Source organism: Haplochromis burtoni, unplaced genomic scaffold (assembly GCF_018398535.1).
Source record: "Haplochromis burtoni strain Fernald_Lab_line unplaced genomic scaffold, NCSU_Asbu1 Contig_399, whole genome shotgun sequence".
Classification (NCBI taxonomy): domain Eukaryota; kingdom Metazoa; phylum Chordata; class Actinopteri; order Cichliformes; family Cichlidae; genus Haplochromis; species Haplochromis burtoni.
In genome coordinates, this window is record NW_024582760.1 from 273,808 (window position 1) to 284,586 (window position 10,779).

Sequence of the window (10,779 nt, forward strand, 5' to 3'; positions counted from 1 at the left end):
CCAAAGCGAAGATGGCTCACTCCGTTGTGTTTTGGGGTTTTTTAATTATCTTTTTTACCATTCACCTTGCCACGCCACTGCAAAACACCAACATTAAATCACTGCACGACTAGGCTACATATACATAGCTCAGTGACTAGTACCTGAATACATGTCCTAGCTAACTGTAGCAAATACGTGTTTAAATGTGCAAGCAGGTGAAACACGGCGGAAATGACTCCCCCTCCCCCCAAATCGTTTATTCTTAGGACATAAACGATCTTTGAGCTGAATTTCATTTTCACTTCCTCTGTGTCTCTCTCCCTTCGTCGCCCCCACAGCTCCTTTTCTTTCTCCGCCACTGCAACTGGAAACGAAACTAGAAACTTCTCACAACTGTGTGTGTGTTTAAGGGGTTGGCAACAGCACACCTGCCGTTGTGTGGAAAGGACACGTTTGTAATGTTTCTCCTCTAAGTGTGTAGCTGTGGCCCAGAGTCAAGCTGCAGTTTAGAGTAGTGCACGCAGTGATTCCGTTCATTCTTTCAAAAGAAGAATCGAAACTGAGCTGTGCAGTTTCACATGAAAATGTCTGCAAGCTAGCAGCAGATCGACAGATTCCCAACACAGCAGCATGTATGCATGACATGTGTCTGTTTTTAATGGAAACTCTGAAGATAAGGCTTCCACTGGCACACTCACACGTACTGAATTTCCCCATTCGTTTATGATTGTTACATTTGGTGTTATTTGTTCTGCCGGTGAGTCACTCCGCACACTGTTTCTGTTTACAGCAAAGAGAAAACAGCTTTGTCAAAATCTGGGAATGGAAAACGTGATGTCTGAGAAGCTCCAACCTCCACACTCGATCCTCAACAAATGGAAAGTGTGCCAGCTCTCCACGGGGTCAGGGTTATCTCTGTGACACACACAGCTGAGCCCGGGGAGGGGTCTGACAAACCTATCCAAGGAGTTTGTATTTCACAGCAGTGGGCCCCGGACAGAAGCTGCCTTCTACGCAGAATACAGACGGTTAAAAAGAAAAACGGAAGAATTAGAAAAAGAAGAAGAAGAAGCCGACAACTGTCTAAACAGAAAGTCTTATTTCTTTTCTCGTTTTCAAATTAGCACTTCCACATGGTCGGTGCATCAAGGGTTAAACTGGGCCACAGTTTCAGTTCCTGAAACCTGCTGAGTCATTAAAGGCCTCTGAGAACCACGTTAGTTGTTCCTCTGGCCTCCTCTAGTGGCTGCATGTTCACACCGTTGGTTCAAAATACAAAACATCTGGCCTGTCATATGGTCAGCTCTATGAGTGTGTGGACTGCTGCTTCTGCACGCCACCAGAGTGGACTTTAAGTCAAACAAAGAAGATGTGACTGAAGTGCGGACCTTCAGCTTCAATTCAAGGATTTTAACACATGTATTGAATTAAATGTTTTACACATAACCTCCCATTTTCAAAGGCTCAGAAAGAACTGATGATTCAAAGTGTTGAACCTGAGTTTGGTAGATGTTCACTGGAACTCTCAATATGAGGTCCAAAAACATGCCATTGTTAGGCCAACAAAACATAAACCTACGACAGACAGCGAAAACGTGCGGAGCGCGCAGAAAATACAGATGGAAACTGTCGCAACACTGTTAAGGTTTTTTTTTTTCACTTTAATACAAACATACATCCAACACTAAAATCAATGAAAGTATCACTAATCTAAGTGCCAATTGTGCAAATGGGTTTAGTCACATTTAAATCACTATCATCCTGCTTTGCATCAGCTGCAGCACAGCACCAGACTTTGCATTTGGTCAAGGAGAACAAAGATGATTGAGGTTCAACCATGTAAATCTAGACGGGGAAGTAAAAGTCTTTGGTCAACATAGAGACGATACAGGGGATCTGCTTATTGCAACCAAAGCCAGGCAGGTTGCTGGAGGACTCGAAGTAGCGTGAAACACCGTAGTTGACTCGCGTCATGATCTGCATCAGATCCAGCTTCCCACTGTAGCGCTCCAACATCTCACACAACATCAGTATGAACCAGGAGCCGTAGGTTGTGTTTCTCCATGAGTAGTATCCTGCAGGACGAGTGACAGTGTTAGCGCTCTTAGAAAACACAACGAGGAGGCGATCGTTCACTATAATACACAATCCTGACACTAATAGTAGCTGGACTGGTGACTGATACAAAACACTGATCTATGGGAGGGCATCTGTTTAGTTCAGCTGTGTGTTTATTATTACTACGATGGTACTCAATTTAATTTAATATCATTTTATGCAGTAAGATATCGATAGAACTGATACCGGGGCTGGTATTGGATCAATACTAGCCCAATACGCTCAATGCTTTAGTTTGTCCGTCCCCTGTAAGTTGCTCCCATTCATCAGAAAGGAGACATGTGGAAGCAATGCTCCTCTCATGCAGGCACACTTTGCTCCGCCCCTCCTCCCTGCTCTACTGCATTCCGATCTCCTGCGGTCATGTGACTCAGCAGCATCAAGCAGAGCCATGTAGGTTGCAGTGAGTGAGAAAGCAACACATTGTTTAGAGGTAAGTTACGGTTGTTAGTCATTGTGGCAGAGGTGTGGCCTCTGGCCTGCTGCAGGGGAGGGACAACACAGTGAGCTCACAGGAAGGCGTGGTTGAAACACAGGTGTGCTGGCTCAGTTCTTTTTCAGTGACAGCAGAGCAGAAAAACGTGTGTGTGGCAGCAGCCTTGGAGTGACCGTTTCCAGCATGCAGAGCACCAAAGCAACAGAATCTACTGCCATAGACAATAAACAGAATAAACTGACAACGCTGTGTGTGTGTGTGGTCCTTGCCACAGTCATCTTAGCTGTTACTTTAGCCGACTGATCACCTAAAGGCTGTATTAAGACATTTAATTATATATCCAGCCCAGTCAAATCAGTTAGCTAAATGATGGTACTGGAGCAGAAAAAAATATACCTCAAAAATGAACCATGAAAGATGTCTGAGTATAATGAAGAGTTGTATTTTATTCATACAACAAATTAAAAACAGATATTCCAGAGTCAAAATCCACGAAAAGCTAAACTAGTTATTGTAAAAAAAAATCACAGAGGTTTAGTGGTCACTAAAGTGTGTCCAGAAATGTTAAATTGATGATGATTTATGTCATAGTATCCTGTTCCTCTTTTCTTCTTAGTTAGAGTTTGTTCTTTTATTGTTATTCATCCCATAACGTTCTTGTATCCACATCTCCCTGTTTCAGTGGCTTGTTTTCATTTCCTCTCTTATTTTGGTAGTCATTGTCTCCTGTGTTTTGCATTTAGTTTGACATCTCTTGTGTCATTATCCTAATGAAAAAACCCAATGAAACCAGACAGAAACAAAATCAAGAACCAGACGACCTGAAGAAAGAATGGAAATAAAAACCCCAAAATTAAACACAACTCTGAAAACTCTGAGTTCAGAAACAGACAGACGTGCCAAATATAGACACTTTTGACTTGAAAAGGCAACTGATGCAGGACAGCAGAGTGCCGTGATCTAATAGTTTCCCCCTTTTTTTCTCCCACATGTTTGAGGCATATATTTTAATGTCCCATTTCTGTATGTGGGCTACATCCTGAGCTTAAAGCATTGATCTTATCGCAGTAAGCGTGTAAATCCCTGTCTCTCCTGTGTTCTTTAGCAAAGTGTCTATTTTTTACCTGCCATTTCTTATCTTTTAATTTTTTGGAGATTAAGTATTATTTGCACTTTTTTTGGTCTTTTTTATGGACTTTGCCATCAGTTCAAATAAAGCTCACCTTTTCCCACTGCCTTCCGTGTGAGTCCACCCTTTAGCTAAAATGTGATGTAGCCTATTAAGATAACAGAAAACACTGTTTGTACCTGGAGCAGTGGAATAGGCGTATAAGAAGTCGGCCTCCACAGGAATCTTCTCAGACGTCTGCCCGTCTCCAACACTGTCGGTCTCAATGACTCCCTCATCCAGGTTTGTACCACGGCATGCCTGAAAAGGAAGGAGAAGCAGATATTATCAAAGCCCTTCTTGAAGCTCCACTTGGCAGACATCTTGAAACATCTGTATAAACATCTGTATAAAGTCACCAGTCAAATTTGATAAAAGCAGCTTGTATGTACTTTTTCAAAAGCTCCATACATCCATTCATTTTCTGTCACTTATCCATCTCTGTGTCGCAGGTACACTAATCCAAGCAGAGATGGCCAGACCTCCCCTACCCAGCTGACTGCTCCAGGTGAGGTGGCTGGGAATAAGCTAGGCGTAACTACCTGAATGTTTCTGGTGGATGGAGGATGTAATGTACAGCTAGACATCCAGTTTTTTGCAAGTATTTTAAATCTTAGCACCAAAAGCATTCAGGTTGTCACAGTCAAGCAGGCGTGTACATCCGTGTGTTTAAAAGTTGTTATAACTTTCCAGAATGGACTAAACCAAAAACAGAATTTCAGGAAAAAAACTGTGTCTGTCATCCTCCTGAATACTGAGGAAAACAAGCATCTTTCAGTTGAACTCATTTTGACCAATACAGAGGACAAAATGAATCGGCTGGGTCTCAGGACTCATGTTGAAGTAGAGCTGGGTGTAATACCAATGCGTACCACAAGATGGTGCAGTGACACAGTGTAACATTATTAAGAGGAACTTGTCATTTAGAAGGAAGACTGGCAAAAGGCTACGCCTCCTGAGGAAATGGGGATAACTGCTCTCTAGTATTTGGTATTAGCTGCACCTGTTTTACGGTGGCATCAACTGTAGAAAGGGAACATAGTCTAAATGTTGTAACATGTAGTAATTAGCTTTTTCTCATTGAAAGTGAGTTTAGACTCCTTATCAAAGTTCCAAAGCAAATTACGATCAATGGAAATATTTTACAGCTTGATCAAATACAAGTGAAAACATGACTGTATTCACAGAAGTGTAGCACACTGGCATAATTAACTAACCTGAATGAAGAAGAGCTTTGGCTTCCCCACCAGACCCGCACAGTAGTCTCCTCTGAAGCACTTTGCCAGGGTATCGAACCTTTCGGGGCCATCGGTGCCGTAAATCACACCCTCATCTCCATGACTAAGCAGCACACACACGAATGATGCATTGTTCTTGTGGTCCTCTTTGGATGCTGGAAACACAGCAGAGTAGATGGGAAACAATATGAGTTATTAGTCCAGTTGTTTTAAAGAGTGCTACTAAAATAGGTTTAGGTTTTTAGGGACTTCATATTTCTGCAGTACATGTACGCTGTTGGAGCTCCTGCCTATTAAAGCTCACACTCCCAAACAGTCCAGTCTGCTTTTATTTGTTAGTTAGCATGGCCCTCTAACAACTGCTAGCAGAAACACAAAGCTTTGGTCAATTAGGAGGGCGCAGGTGGCTTGTTAACTCACTTTGTTAACTCACTTTTACAGCCACGTGAAAAAGAATGAACACCATTCTCAGTTCTAACATTTTGCATATCAAGTTAAAAATGATTTAAGATAAGGTAAGAAACTTGGACAGGATGATAAGATCCAGGCTGGAAATCTGAAGACAGCAGGTTAAAGTCAGTTATGGCGTTTAACAGGAAGCTGGTTGAGCAGCACAGACGTGGGATTGATTTATTCCTGAGTACGGGCCACATGTCTCTGGAGCAGGGGAGGGTGTAGCTGACTGAGCAGAGGGGCAGCTGAGTGTAATGAACTCAGGTGTGTTGCTTGGGCAGTGGCAACACACAAACAGCCTCTGATTAACTCATAATTGGTTGTGAGATCTTGCGTCATGGTGTTGGGGTTAACACTTTGTAACCTTGTACATACAAAACATCCCTGATTCAAGAGGAGACACACACACAGGTTTGTGTACTCACTGTCCTGCTCCCAGTATATGTGAGGGTCGTGTCAGGAAGGCCATCCAGCATAAAGCTGTGCTCAGCCATCATGTGGATCCATCCTCTGGACTGATCCACTTAGAAATAAAGAGCAGCTCAAAGTACCCCTCTCTGTTCCTGAGGATTTACTTCAGTTTGTGTTCTTGCACAAATTTTCACTTACAGCCAGGGGTCAGCCAGGGGTCAGCCTTGGAGTGGATCTATTTTTACCCTGTAACACGCCCATTTCACTAAATTCCAGGGTTCCACCAGGAGATGGCGCTTTCTTTCAAAAAACTTGGACTTGGACAGTTAGCTATAGATGACCTTCTCAGCATTATTATAGGGTCTTTACCTTATAATATAAAGCACGTTGAGGCCACAGTTTAGATTCAGCACTGTATAAATAAAACTGAAATTCACATTCTTTTGAAAGCTTTCATTGTAAATGTATAGTTTGACCACTCTGACTTTTTGAGGCAGGACTGAGCAAACAGAAGCAACCTCATGGTGTCTTCCCAAAAACGGGACATTAGAGGACTACAAAAAAGAAGCAGTCTATCCTGACATGTGAATTCCATACATTTAAGATTTTCCTGCTTGATATTCAGTTTTCGTTGTTTCTGTTAACACCGACAATTTGAAATGAAATAAACAGGCGTGTTGTCAGATCGTTGCACCAACTTCTTCTTTTTAAAGAAATTACTGTTAAGTTACTCTGTAAGTTACACTCTGTGATAAATTCAACATGATGTCACAAAATTTGCAGATGTATTAACAACAGTTTTCGTAACATTCTGGACCGCGTACTTTTAAAAACGGATTTTAACAGTAAAATAAAAATCGAAAACTCTTTTGTGATTCATTTTATTAAAGGTCAAAACACACTAAGAAGGCTTCACAGACAGGCAGAGACGGGCTTTGCTGCTTATCTCTTCGATCATTAAGAGGCGATGATATTCAAACGGAGCGCGGCCGCTGAATTATGAGCGCTAAAAGGAGAAAAGCAAAAATCCCTCATTTGAACTTTGTCATACAGTTTGAGGGGAAAAAAGAAAATGATTGTTTTTGTAACAGAGTTCTGTAAATACTTTCTGTCTCTGAATCCTGGAATAGCGTTTACATGTGTTCGAATCACAGCCGGCATCGAGCGGATATTTGTGTTTGGAAGTCGTTGGCCTTCTGTTTGAACGATCAGCTATGTGTGATTGATTTGATGCTCTGCCTCTCTGATCTGTCTGTAAATGCTGGCCTTAAAGTTACTGCAGCGATTTATCAGAGATGTGCAGAGCGCAGGCGGTTAACGCAGCAATTTACTGCATTTTAAAATGATGCAATTCTCAAATTATTATTAAAACTACAGTTAAGTCATCTATGTAATATATTTAAAGTGTTTATTTATTCATTCATCGTCAGACGGTTCCTGCAGTTTCGCATAAATTCTGCATGGTTTATTCCCTACAGTCAGGTTTAGGGTCACATGATGATGATGAAGCTTTGACTGAACAATCACAAGAAACCATTTAGGAAAGAAATTAAACAGATATAAATCCTGAATAATTTAAACTGCATAGTTTAAAAAAATCGTAATCTTCAGGTGTTGAGAGTGCTGTTTCTATAGTTGCTCATTAACATCAGGTCTTTTTAAAACCTGGTCAAAATTAAGTTTTTCCACATCTATCTATCTAAATTTATATGACTGCACATACACCTGCTGTTGCATTTGGAGTGTCTCTTTCACAGTGCAAAAAGAGTAAACGAGCATTAAACTGAATCACAAACATGATCCAGCTGCAGACAGTATCAGCTGACTTCAGCATAACGGCACGGGGAGGATCGTTCTCCACACACACGTAAACATGAATGACCCAAAACTCTTCTTACCATCTAGCATTAGTTTCTTCATCTGCGCCGCAGTCTGGTTATGGTGCACTTTGACCTTGTAGCCCAGCTTACTGAAGGTGTTCTCAACATTGGCAGCATCAACATCTGTGCCATCACGAGTGCTCATCCCTGCAGAGACACACCAGCGAAAAGGCAGCGCGCTGTAAACATCAGCGTCTTCAGTATATTTTCAAAGAGGACGTGTATCCTGACTTCACCCTGACTTTGGACTGATAACACTGAGCCTGATCTTTGGAGCAATGACACAGACTCCAGTTTCTTTTTGTCTTTTTAATCAAGTGTTTCTTTAAACTGTCACAGCACGATTCCTCTCCGCTGTAACTCCATGAAAGACAGCAGTAGTCAATCACAGTGGTGACTATGGCAACAGGAAGGCCCAGGCAGAGGCCAAATCTATTTGTGTGTGAGTCAGTGTGGCCCGAGCGGCAGGATGGACCCACTGTTACCTATTGTTGGGTGGAAGTTCTTGTTGTTGATAACCAAACAGGTGCCGATGCATGGGTAGTCCATCTTGTAGCGGTAAGAGTCAGAGGCTTCTGGTCTGCTGCTGTTCGTTTCCTTGGTCTTATCCTTTCCTGCATTTGCTTGTTTCCTGAAAGTGTACACACAAACAATGTGATTACCCTTCACTGAAGAACTTAAGAACTTGTTTAGCGGGCATCATACTTAGAAGAACATTTTAACAACTGTGCAGATACATATTGTAGATAAATATCTTTGTTTAGGTCAGGTGTTACTACAATGCCAAAATTGTTTCCAGGAGTCAGGCAATGCTCAGAAAAATTAGAAAAACAACACTTAGTAAGTTAAATGATGAAATGAAAGGTTAATGACAGGAAAATTAGAAAAAGTGCAGCTTGTTTGGAAGAAGAAAGCCTCTTCTCTCTAAAAAGAACACGGTAGCAGGGTTTCACAAATCTGGAGAAAACCAAAAAGAGCACCTCATGCTGACTGAGGGGGATGATTTGGGCTTGGTTTGCAGATACAGGACCTGGGCACCAAGCAGACAGGCGTTGAGTCAATCATGAACTCCTCTGCATAGCAAATTATTCTAAAATGAACTGTGAGGCCATCTGCCTAATAGCTAAAGCTAAGGCTCATATGATCCTGATGGCACCGGCAAATCTAGAACAGAAAGGCTGAAAAAGCAAAGAATCAACATGCTGCAATCACCCGAAGTCCTGTAACGAGACCCGAAGAGAGCTGTGCATAAATAAATGCCTGCAAAGTCTCAATGAACTGAGGCAATGTAGCAAAGAAGAGCGAGCCAAAATTGTGATGAACTGATAAGGACATCACTGTAGAGGAATATTTGCTTATACAGAAAACAATTACTTCAAGCTTGTGTGGCTAAACGTGGTTCTGCAAGCTGCTGAATCATTGGGTGTGCATGTTTTTCACAGACTGTACAGCATCCTGCAGAAACTTTATGTTTCATATGACTGTACGCGGAGTCAGACAGTGAGCAGTAATGCACAATAGTTACCACAATTTGAAGAGGCTGGCATCCACCACGTCCCCCTCCCTCTGCGTGTCACCATCAGCCATGTTCCTGTGCACAGAACAGAGAAAGAAGTCACCACAGAAAGAGGACAAAACACCCTGTGACTCCTAACAGTCTAACAGAGCATACAAACTGTGCAAGGTCAAACTAGGAAGTTGCTCACATGAATATTAATTGTTTGGTTCAATGCAGTTTATATTGTTGGGTGCATGGAGGCACAGCCTGACATAAAGCAGATTCTGATGTATCCACACAAAAAAGCGGAAGCTAAACCAAACTTAAGATGTAGCTCATAGCGAAACAAAAACCATATACACCCATTTTATAGTACAAAGGACAAAATGAATCTCTCTATTTCATTACAAACAAAATCTAAAGTTGAATGTTAAACTTTCATTTTGTTCCCGGACAACATCAGGATATGAGTTTGATAAATTACCCCAACACTGGGATGAGGTGCGTAAAATGTAACTGCAGACAAAAACTACAAACCTAAGATACGACAACTGTGCATTAAATTGTTACTACAGCTAATGTTACACAGTAATAAAGACGAGTGAACAAAGTCCTAAAATTGATATCCCCACGCTGCTTTTTTAAACAGTTTCATTTTAGTTACAGCTCCGTCAGAAAAACATATAAGTGAAACAAAACGGCTCACAGGAGTAAAAACCAATAAAGTGGAACATACCTAAATAAACGTACCCTGTAACGAGACAGTAGAAAACAGTAGAATGCGCTTTTATGAGATCTGTGACATAAATAACGTCAAACAGGAAATCTCACTTAAGACCTGAGCCGGTCAGGACGCCGTCCCAGTGTGGGCGGGAGAAGACAACGTCACTTTTTTAAAATCCAACTTTATTGAGAACAACAAGACATTGTCAATTTTTATATCGGGAAATTTCATTTACATAAATGTAAATTTCAAAACTCAACCCCATCATTTAATTTGTTTTGATTGAAATTGAATATTACTTAAAGTCTCTTAAATTAATTTTTAAAAAAGGTTTATCATTGATTGAAATTCATTCAGAAACTTTTAACAAACGAGCTGTCACAATTACAACTTTCAAGTACAAAGTTGTTATGAAGTCTGTCACATCCCTCTTTTTTTCCTTTCCTTTATTTATTTACCCTTATTTCATTGTACTGTTTATTGTTACTCTTATTTGTCCTGGATATCTACTGTACAGACTGAACTGGAATGACTGACTGTTCAGTTTATAATTTCAGTTCGAAAAAAAAAAAAACCGAGAACAACAAGACGAAACATCAGGCTGGCAAGAACACAGAAGGAGTAGAGAAGATGCAAGTTAGTATACCATAGAGACAAAGCGCCCGGGGTCTCTACTCGTTCAGACACATTATAGGAGTATATTCAAATGTTTAAAAAGGCGACACGTTGTTATTCTTGTTGCCCATTACTGAGAAAATATATATACAAAAGTAATTGAATGAAATTTGGCTTACTACAGGAGAACTTGGATTTATGAATATAGAATTTGGACAGTATAAGAACCTGCGCAGGTTCGTAACATAAACGTGAC

General features: G+C 41.0%; 1 protein-coding gene across 3 annotated transcripts; it reads right to left on the reverse strand.

Annotated features, from left to right (window-relative positions):
• Positions 1-1,622: 1,622 nt before the first annotated feature.
• Positions 1,623-10,064, reverse strand: LOC102301595 (caspase-3). Of its 3 annotated transcripts, none has more exons than XM_005944301.3 (7): positions 9,921-10,064; positions 9,212-9,277; positions 8,172-8,317; positions 7,705-7,833; positions 4,922-5,097; positions 3,845-3,965; positions 1,623-2,057 (listed from the first exon to the last, which is right to left on the reverse strand). In XM_005944301.3, exons 2-7 carry the CDS (start codon positions 9,271-9,273, stop codon positions 1,828-1,830), a joined length of 864 nt encoding a protein of 287 aa, XP_005944363.1. In that variant the 5' UTR covers positions 9,274-9,277; positions 9,921-10,064; the 3' UTR covers positions 1,623-1,827. The 3 variants fall into 3 exon arrangements, with proteins under 3 accessions (XP_005944363.1, XP_005944364.1, XP_042068815.1); XM_005944302.3 differs by having other exon boundaries at positions 9,935-10,017; XM_042212881.1 differs by lacking the exons at positions 9,212-9,277; positions 9,921-10,064 and adding an exon at positions 8,667-9,199.
• Positions 10,065-10,779: the final 715 nt, after the last annotated feature.